The sequence below is a fragment of the Zalophus californianus genome, chromosome 15 (genome assembly GCF_009762305.2).
Source record: "Zalophus californianus isolate mZalCal1 chromosome 15, mZalCal1.pri.v2, whole genome shotgun sequence".
In the NCBI taxonomy this organism is placed as follows: domain Eukaryota; kingdom Metazoa; phylum Chordata; class Mammalia; order Carnivora; family Otariidae; genus Zalophus; species Zalophus californianus.
Window position 1 is genome coordinate 12,861,566 of NC_045609.1, and position 22,686 is coordinate 12,884,251.

Consider the following 22,686-nt stretch of genomic DNA (forward strand, 5'->3'; position numbering starts at 1 on the left):
TCATGCACAGAATTCTATTATTTGGACTTAAAAGTAAATCAATCCAAAAATGCAGAATTTTCACATTGTCAGTGAGTTTTTTCAATTTGGTGCAATTTGTTGTAAATTATTTAATTAAGTACTGTATACACAAATTATAGAAGTTTATGCATTTTTACTAATGCTCTTTGAAAATAAATTATTTGGAAACAATTATATTGATAATGTGTGTTTCTCTATGTTGAATAAATCCCTCAAAATAATTCATCTATTGAAAATACTGTGTATTAGATAACGTCGCAGAAAGGTTAATTACTGAAGCACCTAATACAATGTTGCATTCAACATAAGTATTTAGAAATGCGCTATTGGTTTTAAAAAAAAACAATAATAATAGTGTGGAGTAATTTTAAGATTTGCTTTTTCAGATAAATTTAATCTTTGACTCTGAATATGCACACAGTGATGGACTGGTATATGTCTTCTAAAAAGGATGTAGCATGTTTTTCAGTGACCACGTACTGATTGGTATGTGTTTATTTTCTCAGCAAGGAGCATGGGAAACGCTGCTGGCAGCTCTAGAAGTCCTCATCAGAGCGGATCACCACCAGCAGGTCTTTAATATTAAGCAGTTACTGAAAGCCCGAGTGGTCCATCACTTTCTACTGACTTGTCAGGTTTTGCAGGTAACTTTTCACGTAACTTTACATTGGGAGATATTTTCCACAATCATTTGTTTAGTAACTCAGTACTGTGAACTCACATTTTTGTGGGACTTTCAATGGAAGGAATTTTTTTTTTTCTCCATCTTCCCTATTCTCCTGGATTCTTTCCTCCCAACCCCTGCCTCCTACAGCTTGACCTTCGCACTTCCATCATTCCTAACTCAATTACAAAAGAACAACAACTACTGTATTTCTGCGATGTCTCTATGTTGGAATAGAATAATAATTTTGTAACCTCTTGGATATCAACAATAGGAAAATTTTAACTTGTGGTAAGCTTTGCATAGTGGCAGAATGGTGGCCAGTGAGGTTTATCTGAGGCATGATTACTGCTAACTGAAACTTATCCCACATTCCTTAAATAACAAGTGCAAGTATGTTTTGTTTTAATAAGTATGGATTTGCTGAAGATCTGTTATATGTACCAGAAGTAGCATATTGAAAATATCCAAAATATTATACATGAAAAAGTGGCACACTCACCTCACCAGTAGTGTCTGTGCTATGACCTGGCTTCTAGTTAAATCTTTTGCTCTGCCTTCACAGATGTCCTTAAATTTATCACTTTGGTCAGTGTACAAGAGTATTTTTCAAGGTCGTTTATTTTTTTTAGTGAGGCATCTAGTAGGACTTTATCAGGTTGGATAAGTTCAGATGTTCCCTGAGAGCAGTAATATTTCTGTTTTTAATGCCTTTGTTTGGATGACACCAGGGGCTTCCCATTGCACTTGGGATAAAATCCAGACTCTGTGACAATATCTAAAGAGAGCCTATATGCTCTGGTGACCACACCAGCCTCCCCTCATGCCACTGCAGCCCCCTGGCTTTTTTTCTGTTCCTTAAACAAGTGAGTCTTTTCCCCTCTCAGGGCACATGATATTTTTTCTGACTGAGAAGTTATTGATCCTTTTCTTTCCATCTGGCCTGCTTCTCCTTCATATCTCACTTTAAAGTTACTTCCTGAGAGAAGCCCTCCCTTCTCTATGCATCTAGAGTAACCCTTGCCCTTCCCCCCGACTCACTCCATGCATCTGCATTTGTTAGTGTCATGTCCTCATTTCTGAAATTCTGGTTTATTTCCCTCTGTAAACCTGCTGAAGGCAAGGATAATGTTTTTTTCTTTTTGTTTTTGATTATTTTTTTAATTTAAATTCAATTAATTAACATATAATGTACTATTAGCTACAGAGGTAGAGTTCAGTGATTCATCAGTCTTATATAACACCCAGTGTCCCATTACATCACGTGCCCTCCTTAATGTCCATTACCCAGTTGCCCCATCCCCCCACCCCCTCCCCTCCAGCAGATAATGTTTTTTCTTGATCACACTGTAACTCCAGTACCTGGCACATACAGGCACCCAATAAATATTTGTTGAATGAATGAATTCTAAAAAAACAAAAAAACATTTTATTGCCTTTCTTTGGCCCTGTGGTAAATTAGACTGCTGTCTTCAGGAATACAATACAGTATGCTCAGAGGCTCACTGCTTGCTTGCTGAATAGTTTATGTAACATTTATACAGCAATTTTTCTCTAAATCAGTTTTCTTTGTATATCCACTTTGAAACTTGCTGACTAATTTTCAAAAAGTTCACAAGACAGTGTGAAGTTCTTATTCAGTCTTTCCATGTCAGAAAAGTAACACTTGTAAACTAGGAGATCTCTCTCTATATATATATATATATATTCTCATTTCCATATATTTATAAAAATGCTAGAAAAATCGAGGTACCAATTCCTTTTCCTGAAAAATATATTTCTTCATCCTTCTTCATTCAAAGAGCCCATTATCAAATTAACAGCTAGTTATTAAGAATTGTTTTATGTTAGGTATTGTGGGAAGTATATAAAGAAATGAACTTAATTATTGTCTTTATGGTATCTCAGAGTATTTAAGAAAGATTGATAAATTGGTAATATGTTGGCTGTGCGGCCATTTCATTAGTTCATGAGTACAGTGTAAAGAACCTGAACTCAGGTGATGAAAAGAGGAGTGTAAAAGTCGGGAGCAAATGTGAAGGAGATTGTAAAGGGGATTAATAGGGCTTGATTCTGTCTAAATAGGAGCTATAGGAGAAATGAAATGTACGATGCAAAATTTCCACCTGGGAGACTAGAAGGATGATAGCATCATGAAAGAAGGAATTGTACACGCAAGTTCTGTAGCTTATCCATTCTGCATCTGAGATTACAGTGGGGCGTTCAGTGGCCGTGACCACTGGACACGTAGATGTGCAAGATTGGAACCGGGGACACGGATGAGAGGGACAGATGGGGGACTGTCTGCACTGAAGCCGCAGGGACAGATAAACACTACAAGATACACAGTGTAGTGAAAGGATCGAAGAGGGCTGTGGCTTGCACCTCCAGAAATACCCATTTTCAGGTGTGAAACAGGAAAAAGAAACTGTTAAAAGATGTAGAAAGAGTAGTTGAAGAGCTAAGGGAAGAACCAGGAAACAGTGAAGTGAAAGCCCAGGGTGGGCAGAGGGGGAAAGGAAAAGGTGGTCTCCAGGGCCAAATAATGTGGAAAGTTCAAAGAAAATGGGGACAGGTAAAGGGCCACTGACAAATTCTAAATGACTCGCAAGAATCATTAAGGAATGAAGAAGGCAGGAACCAGGTTTCAGGGACTTTAGGCAGCGCGTGTGGTGGATTCATTGGAGATAGTGAAAATAAATAATGATTAAAAAGTCTAGCAGCAAACGAAGAGAGAAACAGAAAGTTAACAAAAGGTTCCCAAAATTCAAGTTAAGGGAATTTTTTTTGGAAAAAGAGAGTAGGGGGAGGGGCAGAAGGAGAGTAAGAATCTTTTTTTTTTTTGAGAGAGAGACAGACAGACAGAGTCTGAAGCAGGCTCCATGCCCAGCACGGAGCCCCGACGTGGGGCTTGATCTGACAATCCTGAGATCATGACCTGAGCCAAAGTCAAGAGTGAGACACTTAACTAACTGAGCCACCCAGGTGCCCCAGGGGATTTTTTTCTTTTTTAATGAAGTAGGATACCAGTGGCTATTTGTAAGGGGTCAGTGGAAAGGACAAGACTGAGGAAACATGGCCTGGGATGGACTTGGGAATGAACGGCTGGGGTGGCGACCAGGAAGGGGGAAGGCACCAGGGGCACAATTCCGAAATGAGGCAGATGGCTATGGCAGAAGTAACCCTGATGTAGCAATTCCACAAGAGTAAATGAAGAAAAGTGGGTGTAGAGAGGTATCATTTTTCGGATGTATCACATCCATGTACAGGGAGAGGGAAGATGAGGAAGTTTAACTCCCTTGGTGTTGATCTAGAGGCCAACTGCTCCCTATTGGGGGTGGAGTTGGGGAGTATAAATAATTTATTTATACCTGTCTTTATGTTTAGTAATTGCTTGGCATTCTCCCAGATCTTCTTATACCAGGCAATCGATGATGCCGCAGAGAAGGTTCAGAGGTCTGGGTGTGAGTTATAGCTGCACTACTTACGTGTTTTCTGTGTGGTTTAAGGTAGTCATATAATCACTTTGAGCTTCACAGTCTAGAAATGAAGGGTAAAACCTGTCAGAGCTGTCGTGAGAAAGAGCTTGGTAAACTGGCACACACTGTAGTAATATAATCGATTTTGTCTATCAGGAATTTCTCCTTGTGATCCCTCTGTAGTAGTACAGAGACAATGGTAGTAGTCATAATAGTACGACTCTTAGCTGGCATTTATGTGGGGCTTCCTTTATGTGAGGTCTCTTCCAAGAGTCTGTGTCATTTAATCCTTATGACAACGCTATGAAGTAACATGATTATTCCCATATTATAGATAAACTGAGGCATGGAGATATTAAATATGCCCCCAAATCACCCAGCTAGTGAGTGGGGAAGCCAGAATGCACAGCTAGGTGGTTTGGCTTCTGAGCCAGGCTTGTGTTTGCCACAATATAACTTCGCCTTGTTAATTAAAATAAATGGGCTAGAAGTAAGTTGCCATTGGTTTTAATGAATTTTTAATGGCAAGATTGCTTGAATTGAGAAGTAGCAACTCAGTTTAATGGTAAATATGGTCAGACTAGGGTAGTAAACCAACACAATTCTGTCTTAAATGGAATCTGTTGCTTAAACGAAAAATGTTGGTTAAGTTAACAGTTCTCTTTAAATCTAAAGAGAGTTTTTTTATTTTTTCAGGAACACAAAGAGGGGCAGCTTACCTCCATGCCCCGAGAGGTTTGTAGATCATTTGTGAAAATTATAGCAGAAGTCCTTGGATCTCCTCCAGATTTGGAATTATTGACAGTTATCTTCAATTTCCTTTTAGCAGTTCACCCTCCTACTAATACTTACGTTTGTCACAACCCCACAAACTTCTACTTTTCTTTGCACATAGGTAGGTATAATCATTTTTTGTTAGATACTGGCTATCTTAGTTTTCATTATTTTTCTTCCCACTCGATCCACATTTGTTTGATATTCATTGACTGGCTTCTATGTGCTAGAAACTGCCCTAATCACACACTGGGATTGGGACAGGGCAAAGGGCTGTAGAATGAACCAGACACAGGCTCTGCCTTCAGAGAGCTTCACTGCCAAGAGGAGAGAGGAGACAAATACTCAAACATCTATAGTAAGAAACAGTATCTGGTAAGTACCTAATAGATTCAAAAGAAGGACTGATTAGATTTTAGAGGAGTGAGGGTCTCATCAGACAGCTGTGGAGAAAGAAGATTTAATACATTCTATATCTGACATGGGCATTGAAGAATTTAGGTAGAATTTGAGAGGTTTCCAGGTAAAGAGAATGACTTAAAGGGAGAAAAAAATAGAGAAAATAAAGAATAATGAATTTTACCCAAGTCTAGGGATCTCTAAAGGATCAGTGAGGAAACAATACCATAAATATAGTTTGGGACCGTCACTTATTTATTTTCCCCCCTAAGATCATATTAAATGGGTCCTTGAATGTGAGGCCAGAGAATATGAACTTATATTCTATTTAGGGGGCCACTGAAGGGTTTTGTTTTGTTGTTTTGTTTGTTTTGAGCAAAGAAATATGATGGAATTAAATTGCTGCAATAAAATTCAGGAAAGAGAAACTACCCACATAGAAGTAAGTGGAAGCTCTGAGACTAGATGAGACCACTGAAGAAAAGTATAGAGAGAGAGTGAGGGAAAAAGGAGGCAAAGGCTAGAACTAAAGAAAGAGTCATTAGCATAAGAGAAAGATGGAATAACTAGGGTTTTAAAAGCACCAGGAAAATGTAATGTGGTAAGAAAGCAAGCAAGAATGTACCTATGAGAAAACTAGATAGTAAATTTAGAGAGGAAAACTGGTTGTAAAACAGGCATTTAGGAATGTAATAAATGAATAAAATGATTCAACAGCAGTAAAAATCCAAATGGAAACAGACAACATGACTTTGTGTTTGGTTCAGCACACATTTAGTGAATAAAGTACTGTCAAGATTCTGGAAACAGGGTAGTTGCAAAGATGAGTAAAATGTGGTCCACTCCTATACGAAGCTTACAGCCTAGCTGAGGGGAAAGAGACATAAACAGGTGATGACATCATGTGGAAAGCACAGTGATAGAAATATTCTGTTTTCTGGAAGCATAGAGCCCGGTGAGGAGGTGTTTCGTGGAGGAGGTGATGCCCACTTAAAGGCTGGGGAGGAGTTGAAGGGAAGGGGCTTCCAAACAAAGCAAACAGCTTGATTGGGAGCTGTGAGAAATAGGCGTACAGAACTGTCCCGGCAGACAGAAGGCTGGAAGGGGTCTGGAGGCAGATCACGGAGATTCTCGTAGACAAGAAGTTTGGACTTTATCCAGAGTGTTAAGGAGGCAACAGAGAGCTACTGGAAGGTTCTTAGCAGGGGTTGACATTTGATAGAATTCTGAAAGCTATGAGGATTTGAGGGTGACCAGATGTCCATCGCAGATACGGTTTGGAAGTCTGTGACAGGCCTCCAGGTGGAGATGAGCGCCCGCGTTATAGCACTGTGCTCGGGACAAGAGGAGTTCAAGAAGCAGAATCAAGTCAGCAGAACCTGGAGACTGACTTCACATGGATAAAGGAAAGGTAGTGGTCAAGGATGAATCCTGAGTTCTACTTAGGAAATGGGTGCTTCTGCCAAATGGACCAGAGAACAAAACAGAAGGACTGAATTTAGGGCAGAAAGAGGGTTCAGATTTAGATTTGTAGCATTTATGGTGCATTTTAAGAAATCAAGCCATTGAATTTACAAGTCTGAAGCTCAGAAAGGACGATTAAGCTGAAGTGTGGAGTCATCCTGGACATTGAAGGAGATATATAAAAATATAGGACAGAGTCCTTTCCTCAAAGAGTGAGGTGAACAGTTAGCTGTTCAAATATAGAAATAAATATAAGTATAGTTGCAATTCAAAGAAAATAAAAGTTAACGTGGCAAGTAACAATAAAAAAAAATCTACACCTGAGAAATAATAGCGTGTACTTGCATAGCAAATGCGCTTTAGTATAAAACTTGCCATATTTTTTCACTTTGAACGTCTTTTCATAAAAATTTATATTTAATGATTTGCTTTTGAAATTATATTTTTGTTTTATCCTTCTAAAAAATTTTACTGTCTCAAGATTTTTTTTTGATTCTAGATGGCAAGATCTTTCAGGAGAAAGTCCAGTCAATCATATACCTGAGACATTCCAGCAGTGGAGGAAAGTCTGTTCCTAGCCCTGGATTTATGGTAATAAGCCCATCTGGTTTTACTGCTTCACCGCCTGAAGGTAAACATAAACAATAATGAAAGTGTAACCCTTCCTGATATAGTTCTGAATATTAGCAGATAAATAAATTGTACATGTTTTCGCAGTATGATATACGTGATATTCAGATCAAATAAATGGAAGGTTAAAACAAAATTACAGAATATATTTAAGGAATGCATTTCATTACTTTCTGGGATCAGCAGCTCACACTCAGTATAACAAGAGATACTCCAGAGAATTAGGGAACAGAAGAGGTGCATGCTGTCTTGCTCTGGAATTCTCTGTCCCCTTTTATCACGGTGATTTGTCTTTCATTAAGTTTCTGATTTATTTTCCCATTTTCTTCAAAAGCTTTGTTTGACTTACTCTCTCCTTTCTACCTAAACATCATTCTAGACAATGATCAGCCTGTACTCCAGCTTCTCATTCTTGGACTCTGGGGACCTTTCCTTCTACTTTATCTTACCAGTATACATGGACTTCATCATCATCAAGAAGACTTCCCAGCTCTGAAACTCCAGTATCCCACTCTCTGATAACAACCTCCTATCTTTCTGGTTTCTTTATCACCATCCCATGTTCCCTTCTGCCTGTTTTCCCCATCCAGCCTAGACCCCATTAGCCAGTTATTTTCTTGATACTGCCTTCAGCTTCCTTGTCCCCTTGCCTTTTGGCTTTCTTGACCTAAGAAACCCCAACCTTGCCTCAGTATAACTATCCTCACGCTGCTGAAAGCTGCTGAAGAGAATTCCTGTCTTTACAAGGGTCTCCAACTGTAGCTGGCCTTTTAATGCTGCCCTGTCATTCTTCAGTATGTTCAAAATCAATTCCCTCTTCTATTTCCATAGCAATCTTTAAGCTTACAGTACTTTTCTGTCTTCCTAACTTAACAACTACCTCATCTCTACTTTTTACAGAGAAACAATAGGAACATGTCTCCTAGTTGCAAACTGGCTGTGTTTCTTTTCCTTTCCTGACAGATGCTGTCTTCCAGAGAAGAGGGATGTGTTTTAATTGGTTTTATTTGGAATTTTATAGGAAATGTCTATCCACAGTGATGCACATCACTGTGCATCACTATAAACATTTTCAAGTACAATCATTCCCCCCTTTTTTCCAGGTCTTTTGAACAGAAACTTTCAGCAGCCTTAGCACTCCAGCCAAAATGCAGAAATAACTAGGAAAAACTTCCGAGCTATGGAGCTATTATTGCCAAAAAGCCTGTGCTCTAAAACAGTTCATCCAGTGCCTATTTACCATCCAGAACATCAGTGTTCTCAAGTTTTAGCAGGCAAAAGAAAGTACCTGGAGAGCTTGTTAAAACACAAATCTTTGGGCCCCTCCCTCATATATTCCGATTCAGTAGGTCCAGGGTGGTGCCTGAGAATGTCCCTTTGTAACGATCACACAGGTAGTGTTTGCTGATCTCCATGCTGCTGGCGCACAAACCACACCTTGAACAGCATTCACTTTATCCCGTGCACTTAGAATGACAGTGATTTCTCCTTTGGTAAGGAGCATCAAAAGCAGCAAACTGGACAGCTGTAATAGGAAGTCAAAAAACTATTGCTTCTCACTAATAGCATCAAGAAGTAACTACAGAAATGGATGAGAGACAGAACAGTCTAGGGCCATTTAGTCTAGTAATTGTAACAACGAGTATGAGTATTACTTCTGTTTATTGAGCACTTATTATATGCTAGACACTATCCTGGGAGCATCACAAATATGATCTCACTTAATCCTTAAAGCAGCCTTGCAAAGTAGATACTCTGAATCCTCCTTTTACATTTATAGAAACTAACACACAAATAACTAAATGATTAATTAAGGCCACCTAACCAACAGAACTATCACATGAGGGCACCTGGGTGGCTAAGTCGATGAAGCATCTGCCTTCGGCTCATGAGATCCTGAGATCTGGCCCCACATTGGGCTCCCTGCTCAGTGGGGAGTCTGCTTCTCCCTCTCCCTCTGTCCCTCTCCCCTCCCCCATGCTGGTGCGTGCTCTGTCTCTCAAATAAATAAAATCTTTTTTTTTAAAAAAAAAAGAACCATCACTTAAATCCAGTTATATCTTGTTGAGAAGCCCACACTTTTCTACTACATCAAACTATATCCTAGTGAGTGCTAGCCTGAAGTAAATTTTCGCTTAATTCACTTAATTTCACTACAGTAGAGCCATTAATCCTAATGACTTCGAATCATTCAGTCAACACTGTATTTTGTTAAGGAGACAGGAAAAGACATACATTTTTGGAAGATTTTAATAAAAAGTAGTTAAAAGGAAAAATAGTTTGAGCACTTAAGAATTTTAAGCACTAGTTACTAGGAACATTACCCTATGTGGATTCTTTTAACATTGCTAGATAAATGGGTCATTGCTGTGGTTGTGACTGATAGTGCAGAAAACAGGCGGTGGTCCCACTTCATAGATTTGTAAAGAGTATTTTTCTTTCTACTCTCACCAGGAAACAAGTCCTGTAATATTATCCCACAACGGATGACCACCAACATGCTGCGTTCTAGAAGCCTACCAGCATTTCCTACTGTTTCACCTCGAACGCAACCACAAAAACGGACTGGAAGTTTGGGTTATAGTATTGACAAGTTACAAAATATTGCAGATAATTATGTTGCTTCTCAAGCAGAGAAACTGAATTCTCTGGTGAGTTCCGAGACCCTGAAAAAAGGTAAAGAGGATGCGTTTGTCAGTGGCTTTGAGTCTGCAAAAGCTGCGTGTGAAATGGAAGCTGCCCTTTCAGCCTGCGCCTCTGTCAGTGGTGTCCCAAAGGGAACATTGGGATTTCCGGGGGTCAGAGTTGATCATAAAGAATTGGCAGCAGAACCCAGATCAGACGATGACAGTCCTGGGGACGAGCCCTGCCCACGCCGACCTGATTACCTAAAGGGACTGGCTTCATTCCAGCAAAGCCACAGCACTACTGCAAGTCTAGGGCTAGCTTTTCCTTCCCAGAATGGATCCGCAGCCGTTGGACGTTGGCCGAGTCTTGTTGATAGGAACACCACCGATGAGTGGGAGAACTTTGCCTTTTCTCTGGGTTATGAGCCAAACTCCAGCCGAACTGCAAGTACTCACAGGTACTCACATGATTTTGCAGGCCCCCCTCTTTGTCTTACTATTCTTGGAAGAATCTCTACCCTTCTAGAAATGTCTTCATTATGTCACTTCCCATCTACAACATATATAATAACAAACAGAAAGGTACCTTTCTCTTTATTTGAATGCTAGCTAGTATTGAATTCTATATTTTGCCCAAGGCCAAACCGTAAATAGTTACTAAAGAAAAAAATGTCTTCTGGTCTATTTAATTCTTACAGTTATTAGAGAAAAACTCTTCGGGGAAGCTATAAGATTTATAGCAGCAAGTAGCAACATACTGCGAGAGTTTCTGTGGTGATGGGAATGTTTTGCCTGTGCCGTGAGGTACAGTAGACACTGGTCAAATATGCCTGTTGAATGCTTGAGAGGTGGCTAATGCCCACCACCCTATTGCACATGATAGCTGTGGAATAGAATGGTGTTTAATAGACTGTATGCCTCAACTTTATCGCTGATGAATAAAATGAAAAAAAGTGATGGCACATTTGCTAGTCACAGTTAAACATTTTATGAACCTTTGTTTCACAGGTTAAAATTATTACTATTCCTTACAGTGCTTTCAGGTAATCATTATGTACTTGTCTTCCTGATAATTGTGTTAGTAAGACTTTTGGGGTCTCTGTTTTAGTGTAACGGAAGACTGTTTGGTACCTATATGCTGTGGATTATATGAGCTCTTAAGTGGAGTTCTTCTCATCCTGCCCGATGTTATGCTTCAAGATGTGATGGACAAGCTCATTCAGGCAGATACACTTTTAGTCCTCGTTAACCACCCATCACCTGCTATACAACAAGGAGTTATTAAAGTAAGGACAAATTCTAGATGTGTTGTTGTTTTAATATGTGTTAAAGTAGACCTAAAGCTTTATTTTATTCTAAGGAGTAATGAACCAATATACACTTGACCCTTGAACAACACGGGTTTGAACTGCGTGGGTCCACTTAATACATGCAAACTTTTTTTATAAATAGAGTACTGCAAATATACTTTCTCCTCCTTATGATTTGCTTAATCACACTTTCTTTTCTCAAGCTTACTTTATTGTAAGAATACAGTATAGAATACGTAGAACATACAGACTGTGTGTTCATCGACTGTTTATATTCTTAGTAAGGCTCCCAGTCAACAAGAGGCTATTAGTAGTTAAGGTTGGGGGAGTCAGAAGTCATATGCAGATTTTCAGCTGTGGGGGGTCATTCATGGGTCAACTGTAGTTTGTTACTTCTTAGTCATTTTTTATATGTATTATCATGCAATTTTAAGCTCTCCTCCATATATAGATTCATACCCATATGTTTTTTAAGTCTACCAACTACAAGGAACACATAGTTCATTGGAAATCTTTCCTGCAGGGTAGTATCAAATCTTAAACATTTACTTCAAGTTTTAGCTCAGCTGTCACCTTTTCAGAGACCCAATCACCTTTCAGAATAGCTTCCCTCTAGTGTCCAACTCCTCATTTATTCTAGCATCCCAGGTATGTCTTGGAATTATCTTTTTATTCTATCTGTGTGCTTGTTCTTTCACTCTCCCACACTGACATATCAGCTCCATGAGGATGGGCATCTTGTGTCTAGTGCACACTAGGTACTAAGCATAGTGTTGAATGAATAAACGTTTGATATGATTGGTTTCCATTAGAAAACAACCCAATATTGAAATGGTCTTTTAGAGATTCTCATTTTCTTTAGTTTGTCTTAAGTAGGATGTTTTTTTAAGCACTTGCAGTTCAACACAGTATTTATTGAGCTTCCATCCCATGTGCAAAACACTGGGCTAGTTGCTAGGTGGGATATAAAGTAGAGCGATTTCCACATTCCAGGCGTTTATAGTCTAGTGAGGGAGAAAGACATCTACCCAACTAAATAAAATGTAAAGACTTCTTGTGATGGGTGCTTCAATGGCAATATTAATAAAGAAGAGTGGGAGCATAGGAAAAGCAATTAATTCTGACGGGGGAACCAAGGAAGGAGTCATGCAAAAGGTACATTTGGTATCATGCTGTAAACTTGGAAAGTTTTTAAGTAGGTCAGTAAATAGATGTGTGTTTGGGGACGAATCATCTATCAGCACTGGGAGGGAGAGACTGCAGCGGAGGAGAGGTGGAAGTACTCTGTTTAGGCTAGCACAGTAGTCCGGGGGAGAAATGATGAGTTCCTGAGCTGGGGAAATGGGAAGTCGAAGGACGCGCAGATTTCAGAGACATTCGCTGGAATGAAGGGGAGAGACCTTCATAATTACCCGTGGGCAGTCAGGGCTGGAAAAGCCAAAAGTGAGATTAACTGTGAAATCTAGAAAAGTGGCGCTACTGTGTGCTCTAAGATTGGAACCACGAAAGATTGAGTTTGGAAGGAAAATAATTAATTGGGTTTTACACGTGTTGCATTTAAGATGCCAGGGAAGGGTGGAAATTTAGGCCTGTGCTCAGGATAAATAATCTGTCAAGAAGTCTAGAAATGAAGTCTAGGAGATACACACACACACACACACACACACACACACACACACACACACATTTACAGGGAGAGGATAGTACAGTGTTGACTATTTTTTTTCCTTCAGAATAAAGCACAAATATTGTACTTATACTCGAGTGAGCTACCAGTCTACTAGGTGTCCATGCTTAGCTAAAAAAGTTAGTCTCCCCATAACAAAGGTATTAAGATCACCAAGATAAAGTCATCATTAGCATTCCAAAGTAGTCAGAAGAAAAGATTATTTTTGTTTTGCTATGGAGATTGCATTTTTTTGAGCTTTCTATGTTCTATGCATATGAAAGTAAATGGTAACTTAACAAGTATTTGCCTGATTTCTCTACAGCCTATAAAATTTTAATGCATTATTTAAATTGTCTTAATTTTTTTTCTTAGCTATTAGATGCGTATTTTAATAGAGCATCTAAAGAACAAAAAGATAAATTCCTAAAGAACCGTGGCTTTTCCTTGCTAGCCAACCAGTTGTATCTTCACCGGGGAACACAGGAATTGTTAGAATGCTTCATTGAAATGTTCTTTGGTCGACGTATTGGCCTTGATGAGGAGTAAGTGGGTTCTTTCCTCCACCATAATCGGGGATCTTTTGTCTTAAAAATAAAATTTATTAAGCTGAATCTTAATAAAATTATTTGGTCATTTTTAGAAAAAACCCTCTAAAAGTCATTTTCCAGGTAAATCAACTTATTATTCTCCATATGATTTTGTTTCTAACTTCTTCCTTTGTATTTCATTCATTAGTTAGAAACTAGACACAAATTCTTCATCAAAGGAAAGAAGGTGACCAGTTAAGATTTGGCACACAGTGTTAACATGAGAAGGGTAGCTGAAAAGAAGGTGGCTCGCCTTTGCCCAGCAGCAGATCACATGAGTGATCCATAGAGAAGCTTCCCACTCCCCTCAGCCTCCAGGTTTTCTGGGAGAAGAGTACATCCATCACCTGGAATTCCTGGTTTGGCCAAAAAGTGAAACTGTTACCACTCTCTGTGTTAGTGTAGTGAGAAATGTGTGTCTCATCATTTTTTTTTTAAAGATTTTATTTATTTATTTGGGGGAGAGAGAGAGAGTGCACAAGGGAGAGCATGAGCAGGGAGGAGAGGGAGAAGCAGGCTCCCCGCGAAGCAGGGGCCCAATGTGGGGCTTGATCCCAGGACCCCGGGATCGTGACCTGAGCCGAAGGCAGATGCTTAACAGACTGAGCCACCCAGGCGCCCCTCTCATCATCATTATAAGTCTCTTTTGGTTATTAAGTAGACCAATTCAGACCTTGAAGAATTTACTTATTAATCGCAGTAGTGACAATAGCACTTTCATTTGCGTACAGCTTTTAGCTCTTTCCAAGCAATTCTGCAGTATCTCCTTTGATTCTCGCAACAGCCTTGAGAAGAAAGTAGGGCAGGTGTCTCCACACGTATTTGACAGATAAGGAAAATAAGGTACAAAATGCTTAAATAATTTCCTTCTATCACAGAGGCATATAGTATTGGGACAAGAACTCATTCCTTTCATTAGACCTCTTTTTACTAGTTCAAGGTCTCTCAAATACTATTATTATTATTATATGTTATGTAATAGTAACAGCATATAATCATATAAATTATATATGTTGTGTGTTATATGTTAATGATTATACTGTTAATTATAATTTATTGTTAATAATTTTATTTTATTAATAATAAATTTATAATATCTTCCTGTGCACTTGTTATATAGACCCCTAAAGCAGGAGTCCTTTGCACCTAAGGGGCCTATGGACAAATTAAAGCAAGTCAATTAAAACCATGAAATTGTATACATGTTTCATTTGAATGTTTGTATATTTACCTTGGGACAGACTTCTAACAATACTTTATTTTATTGGGGGCGGGGTCTGTGATCTTAAAGGTCCTTTAAAGGTCCTTGCTCCCCAAATTTATTTTTTATAACTTCAAAATCTAGTTAGCAAAACGACCCATATTGCAATCATTTTTCCTTATTTGGTGGTTAGTTGCTTCTAACGTGCTCTTAACTGGGTATTTTTCATTACAGATTTGACCTGGAAGATGTGAAAAACATGGGAATTTTTCAGAAGTGGTCTGTCATTCCTATTCTGGGACTAATAGAGACATCTCTGTATGACAACATGCTTTTGCATAGTGCTCTCTTACTTCTTCTCCAGATATTAAATTCTTGTTCCAAGGTAGCAGATATGTTGCTGGATAATGGTCTACTGTATGTGTTATGTAATACAGTAGCAGCCCTGAATGGATTAGAAAAAAAGTAAGTTTTAAATCATTATTTAAAATGGCACCATCTGATAAAAATTTAGAAAGGGAAAACTTTAGTAATAGGTTACATTAGGGCATCTGATTTTTCAAGATACTTTTAAAGACTATCTTTCCTACCAAACTGATTAGATTAAATTAATTAAATTAAATTGAATTTGGAAGGGAGAATATTTTCCACCATTTTCAACAAGCTTACTTAAAAAGGTGTTTACTAATGATGTACCGTATGGTGACTAACATAACATAATAAAAAAAAGATGTTTGTACAACCTACTTTTAAGTATTTAGAACCCAAAGACAAGTTGAATAAATTCAACTGTCCTTAAATACATTTACCAGGCTTCTGTTGTGACCTTATAAAAATTATTATCCCCACAAGGAATAGGAGATTGAGGATTGGAGAGAGAGAGTGACTTGTTGAAGATCATCCAGCTAGTAAATAGCACAGGGCTTGAAACTGAACCCATCTCACTTCAAACGCCTATGTTTTAAACTTCTGATACTCTCCTTTCTACTACTGTAAATGAATTTCCTGTTTCCAGAAGTATATTGGTAAATGGCTGCCTACCAAATTGATTAACAGCTTTACAAAATGTGTGAGATTATATTTTTACTTGGATTTTGTGCCTTTGGTGTCTGCATGTATGATGTACAACATAATTTTATTAGCATAATGTTAAAATATAAATCTCCAGCAGTACCATCTGACTGCACATTAAAGCATGAAATATTATCTATATTTTTTAAGAGAAGTCAAAATACATAGTTGGCAATTCTCTAGGCCAGGGAGGTTCTATGAGCAAGAGAGACTCCTTTTACTGAGTTCGGTTCAATTGTTACTGAATACCCATTAAATTTAGGATTTGTGTACTAGGCATGTGAGAAATACGAAGTATTTTATTTCCTCAAAACACTTAGTCTTGGTTATAATACAACATAATCTAATTGGGAAGAGTTGCCTACAGGCTTCTTCTAAAAGTAGTTTGTTGTTGGTTTGTTTTGTTTTGTTTTTAATAAATTGTACTTACTGAATGTGCTTACATGCTACTCTTATTAATTGGCCCCAAATAGTTACCATTTCTAACTCTTGCTTGATTTGGAAAAAAACAAATGGAGAGAAGTATTCAGGCTTAATATCATATACTGAGGTAGATTATCAAGGTTCAAAATTGGGGGACAGAAGTAACTAATTCATATTTAACAGGTATAAGTGATTAATATATGTTCACGTCTATTATCTCTTTTAATCCTTAAAATAACTATAATTTGGTGTGAGATTCAGAGAGGCTAGGTAATGTATTCAAACGCACCTTGTCTGAGGAGGCTTCTAGAGCATTCCTGTTCATACCCCCTAAATCTTCACCTTCCATGAGGTCTAGGAACCTATGTGTTTCCATGGAATCTTGTGTTAATCTCTATTGTTACCCTTAGCAGCACTTACTGTTTATAGTTATCTCTTTACTCATCTGGTCCTTTGCAAAACAGTCAACTGTTTGACAGGACTCAAAGCATGTTTTCTTATTTCTGTTTCTAGCATGCAGTTCAAATGACCTGCCATAGAGTAAGCATGAGTAAATACTGAATGAATGAGTGAATGCCATAAGAATGGGAATTTAATCCAGTTCTCTTTGCCTTAAATTGTTTGTTCTTTTTCTTTAGCGTTCCTTTGAATGAGTACAAATTGCTTGCTTGTGATATACAGCAACTTTTCATAGCAGTTACAATTCATGCTTGCAGTTCCTCAGGCTCACAATATTTTAGAGTTATCGAAGACCTCATTGTACTGCTTGGGTATCTTCAAAATAGCAAAAACAAGAGGACACAAAGTAAGATTTAGTTTTTATGGATTTGGGAGGGAATTATATAGTAGCCAAAAATGTTATTTGAACCTAATCTCTTTCTTGTGGAAACTATTGTACTGAAGGTTCATCCTTAATTTTGTGATAATATCTATCAGCTTTAAAAAGTCTTTTTAAGTGGCAAAATTTAAACAAGTGATGCCTTGATATAAATAGTAGCTGGCAACACATTAAGAGAAGCCTCTGATTTTTCTTACCAAATAGAATTAAAAGGGGAGTAAGTCAGAGGGGGAGATGAACCAGGAGAGATGATGGACTCTGAAAAACAAACTGAGGTTTCTGGAGGGGAGGAGGGTGGGGGGATGGGTTAGCCTGGTGATGGGTATTGAGGAGGGCACGTTCTGCATGGAGCACTGGGTGTTATGAACAAACAATGAATCATGGAACAGTACACCAAAACAAATTATGTAATATATGGTGATTAACATAACAATAAAAAATTTTAAAAAATGCCCATTAGTTTTCTCTAATGGCAAATACTAAATAAGTATGAAACAGAAAAATGTGAGAATTTCTGGTAAATTTTGCCTTATATGTTAAAAAGTCTGTTCTTGAAAACAATGATATAAAATGAAATAAATTTGTGAGCTGATATTTTTCCACTGAATTTTTTATAATGACTATTTCAAAATTTGCTTTACAATTTCTTCTAAAGGCTGTTTAAAAATGTTTACTACTATCAAACCCACATTGATCAAAATTTTAAAATTTACATCTAATAAAACATATATTGGCAGTTTAGATGTTGCATGAAAATAAAAATCAACTCAGTTTTAAAAATTAACATCCACATGGCTTGAAAACATTCTAGTATCTTCTGTTTTTAGATACGGCTGTTGCATTACAGTTTAGAGTTCTCCAAGCTGCTATGGAATTTATAAGGACCACTGCAAATCATGACTCTGAAAACCTTGCAGATACATTCCCATTACCCTCTGCTCCCCATCATGCAGTATTTCAGAAGCGGAAGAGCATTGCTGGTGAGTATTGAAATAATATTTTAATAATTATAAATTGAGGGTGGCTTGACTTTCCTATATTCTGATGCCATTCACACTTTTAAAATATTTTTTACTTTCAAAAGTTAAACTATGGGGGGCACCTGGGTGGCCCAGGCGGTTAAGCATCCAACTCCTGATTTTGGCTCAGGTCATGATCTCAGGGTCCACGTCAGCGGGGAGTCTGCTTGAGATTCTCTCCTCTCCTCTACCCTCCCCTTCCCCTGCTCTCACTCTCTCTCTCTCTCTCTCTCTAAAATAAATAAATAAATCTTAAAAAAAAAAGTTAAACTATAAAATTTGGGAAAGGTTTTTTTCCCTGAAAAAACATTCTGCTGGTTTCTTTCAGTGCTCTTCTCATTCAGTTATCTCTTGAGCAGCTGCCACATGCCAAGCACAGTGTAAATGTTGAAGATACAGGGGTGAGGAAAACATACAGATTCTGTCCTCACAAAGATTACAAAATAGTAGAGAAATGCAGAGGATCAGAGTAGAGACTATAACAGGGCAACCTGGTTTCCATCGGAAGTCAGAGAATTCTCTGAGGAAGTACAATTTCAGTGTAGACACAAAGGGTGAGAGGAGCTAGCAAGGTAGAGTCAGAGAAGGAGTGCAGTAGGCAGCATGACCGGCTTACATGAGGTTTCACATCAGGAAAATACTGAGCTTCGGAGAACTGGAAGTCATTTAGCCAGAGTGGAATACTCTGGAGCGAATGAGGAGCACGATGTGGATGAGGCTGCCCGGGGCGGCATGGGCCAGTGCGTAGGTAACCATGTAGGCCATGTGGAGGAGTTGAGATTTTATCATGCTGGGAAGTCATGACATAAGCAGATTTTCATTTTGTAAGGACCACTCTGGTTTGTGTGTGGGGAGTGGGTTGGAGGAGAGCAAGGAAAGTATTGGGGGGTCCAGGTAGGAGGCTGTCAAGCAGTGAAGGGGGAGAAGATGGTGGCTCACATGTGGTTAGAATGCATGCCACCTCAGCGCTTCCTGTGAATTAGCACAGATCACCAAATAAGTGTCAATATTGTTAGACTTCCTTATTTTTCTGACAGAATCTGCTGTGACCTTTATACACATAATCTGGAAAGATGGCCTAAACACCTCCCCACGCACACATAGGATCTACACGTGCACCTGCACAAATACATGTGCATATGTATGTATGTATAGTGGATATATATGTGTACACACACACACGTATCTCCAAACACAGTAATTGGTAATTTGTTTGAAGTTTAATCACCCTTACTGTCATAAGGGCTTTTAAATCCAAATCTATCTTCTACTTGTGTTAAACAACACAAGTTGTTTATTTTGTTCGGTGCTATGCCAGATTTTAAAACCATGTGAGAAACTCATCTGTAGAGAAAAGTTATACATTTTTTGCAGCATTATGTTTCAATTATGCTAAATGTAAGCTACGTAAATAAAACTTCTAAGACATCCACATAACTTTATTGCCCCTCTACAGCCTTCCTTAATATAGTATCCAAACGCAGTCTCTCCTCTTGACTGGATGTCCCAGGAACTCTCTGGTCTCGGGTAGAATTCTGCCTTTTATCGAGTCTAGCAGTCACGCTCAGCTAACCACATACCAGAAGACAACTTTTGAACCACCTTTCCATTGCAGGATTCCTTATATTTATATAGTCAGTGACTGCTTAGATGGAATTCACCCTCTTTTGATATAGGAAAATACGCCTTTGCCAGTGTCACACATCACGGGAGCTGTTTCTTTCTTGCTGACATTTCTCATTCTCATGTCCATTTCTCCTGAGCTTTTATACCTAGATCCCTGGTTTAGTTTTCCATCAACTCATCCTGGTCTGACACAGTGGTGCTCTTGGTGTCCTCGGTTTGGTCTGTGATTTCCCTAATAGTTTTTCATCTCTCTTTTGATGAGCATTTTTATCACCTTTAGCCTCAGAGCCCTGCGTAGCTCCAAGTTCGTTAATTGTTTATTTTTTGTTTGTTTGAGTCCTTTTAAAGTGGATGACAGACCTTTAGTCCTTTCTTTAAACCATTCTTTTTTTTTTTTCTGCCTCCTCTGGCCTCTTCCCCTGGGCTTATGTCTTTTACTGCACCTAAGTAAATGCCATTGCTGTAAGCCACACGAGGCTTATGGAGTCCTACAAAGTTTGAACTTGAGGGAAGACCTTAAAAGTTTACCAGACCAGCTCCCACATTTTACAGAAGCACAGAGGCCTGTAATCAGAGACAGCTGGAGCAAGAGCACCTACGCCCCTCCCTCTGCACCGCGCACCCCTCCCTCTGTGTCCTACACCGCATCCACTCATTCCAGCTCTGTCATGTCTTTAGGACACATCTCTCATAGGCCTCTCCCACCAGTTCTTCCTGGTTTAAATATGGCCCTTTTTTAAATACTGTCTCTTGGAATCCAGTTTACAAAATACACTTTATATGTTGCTTTGTAATTCCTTCCACATTGTTTTACACATGTATTTGGGAAAGACTGTTTCATTTCTTCATTCTTAGTCAAAAGTAAGGGCCACCCAGGCACCCCTAATTAATTTTTTAAAGGATTGTGTTTATTTACTTAGAGAGAGCTTGAGTGGGGGGAGGGGCATTGAATCTCAAGCAGACTCCCCACTAAGCTCGGGGGGAGCCTGACCCAGGGCCTGAGCTCACAACCCTGAGATCACGACCTGAGCCAAAATCCAAGAGTTGGATGCCCAACCGACTGAGCCACTGGGGCACCCCATCCATTATTTTATTTATTATTTAATCCGTAGAACAGTCTTCTTTATCCATTCATTCAACCATCAAATATCTATTGGGCATCAGCCACATACCAGGTATTGTTTTATCTGCTTTCATGGATCTTATATTTTACTGGACAAAATGGTTAATAACCCTGTAAACAAATACATTTAATATCATGTCAGAGAGTGACAAATATCTACCTGTGAAGTGAGCTCTATTTTACTTTCTAATCTACATCTTAATATATGAGGGAATGGAGGCTTAGAAAGAAGTGCACTTGAGGCCACTCCAGCTGGTGCGGCTTCACAGCACGAGTGCCGAAATACGCACCCCCCCCCCACTTTTTCAAGTACATAGTAGTGAGGACTTAACATTTCCTTATTCAGTATATTGCTCTGCCTCTGAATTAGGATTATCTGCCAGAGATAATAAATTACCTGCCTGGAAAGCTGCCAGACATGTAGACATTAGGAAGAATCTGCTTAAACTAAGTAAGAACATAGGCTGATGATATTATTCTTGAATATACCCTGGATATGAATATTTTTTTATTTACTTCGTTTTTGTCTCAAAGGCAACTCCGCCTACCCAAATGTATTAATGGATAAGAATTACTGACTACCTGAAAATACTGCACAATCTAAAATGCTATTAAAATATTTAAATATCTTACAGGATGAGTCATTAAAACGTATCATAATTGAGTCATGTAAGTAATGTGTATAGAGGCTATCTGTGGAAATTGATGTATGTTTTCATAATTTAAAACAAAGGTTCAATTCCAATGAAGGGTTCCATTATTCCTCACCTACCAAGACGTCATTTTGGTTCCTATGGTCAACTTCCGATGCCCTTCTCCTTCAGCCCATTATGTCCAGACGCATTCTCCCCGTACCCTCCTGGATCCGCTACTTGTGTGGTACCTCTCGGAGCAGGTGCAGTGATGGTGCAGGAATGCCACTCCTAACTGTTCAATCTGAGGACACAGTTCGCAGGAAACACTTTTAGAGGATTGAATTCTAAAGATGTACCAAATCATTTCAATAGCAAATCACTGGAATTATATTCACTTTTCTGATCTCTTCACTTTCACTGGACTGATTTCTACTAATCTCACTTATATATAATTCTCAAAACTACTTTATAAAATTTAACAATGGTAATTATCCAGAAATAATCATATTCTTACTGAATACACCATGTGCTTTAAAAACCTGTTGATTATTTTGGAATACAAGGAAGTGAAACAGTATTTGAAAATATTTTGTCAGAACATTCTGAACTACTTACATATACCCGTCTAATTCTTCTGAGTTTTTCCAAAGACTCAAATTTTGCCAAGTGATGTCCATCCCACTAGTCTGTGTTACTAGCTTCAACATTCATATTTGGACTTTGAAATCAGAAGTACTGTTGCACTTCATCAAAGGGGGAGAAACATCACCTTCTCTGAATCATGCTCTTTCCTTTGTGTAAATTACCTTGGTATCAATTCAGATTCGTTTCATGGTCTAATAATCAAAAAGCTGCAAGAAAAATAATTTCCTTGATCCCTGTTAACTCTGGCATTTGATGTTTTTAATTTATATATTTGAAGGTCCTCGAAAATTTCCCCTTGCTCAGACTGACTCTCTGCTGATGAAAATGCGCTCGGTGGCAAGTGACGAACTGCATGTGATGATGCAGAGGAGAATGAGCCAGGAGAACCCCGTCCAGGCAACCGAGACAGAGCTGGCGCAGAGACTGCAGAGGCTCACCATTTTAGCGGTTAACAGGATTATTTATCAAGGTAGGACCAGAG

General features: G+C 38.6%; 1 protein-coding gene and 1 pseudogene across 8 annotated transcripts in view; both read left to right on the plus strand.

Moving 5' to 3' along the window:
- The window catches only part of LYST (lysosomal trafficking regulator), a 177,552-nt gene that overhangs the window by 93,171 nt on the left and 61,695 nt on the right, over nt 1-22,686 (plus strand). For 7 of the 8 annotated variants that reach the window (XM_035724098.1, XM_027587647.2, XM_027587628.2 and 4 more), the window contains 11 exons: nt 528-665; nt 4,861-5,059; nt 7,301-7,432; nt 9,886-10,516; nt 11,167-11,344; nt 13,410-13,579; nt 15,060-15,290; nt 16,958-17,124; nt 17,985-18,137; nt 21,659-21,820; nt 22,483-22,674. In XM_035724098.1, coding sequence (XP_035579991.1) covers nt 528-665; nt 4,861-5,059; nt 7,301-7,432; nt 9,886-10,516; nt 11,167-11,344; nt 13,410-13,579; nt 15,060-15,290; nt 16,958-17,124; nt 17,985-18,137; nt 21,659-21,820; nt 22,483-22,674 — 2,353 coding nt within the window. The remainder of the gene's footprint in view (nt 1-527; nt 666-4,860; nt 5,060-7,300; nt 7,433-9,885; nt 10,517-11,166; nt 11,345-13,409; nt 13,580-15,059; nt 15,291-16,957; nt 17,125-17,984; nt 18,138-21,658; nt 21,821-22,482; nt 22,675-22,686) is intronic. The other variant, XM_027587656.2, reaches the window with a different exon arrangement.
- LOC113924025 lies at nt 980-1,133 on the plus strand (annotated as a pseudogene).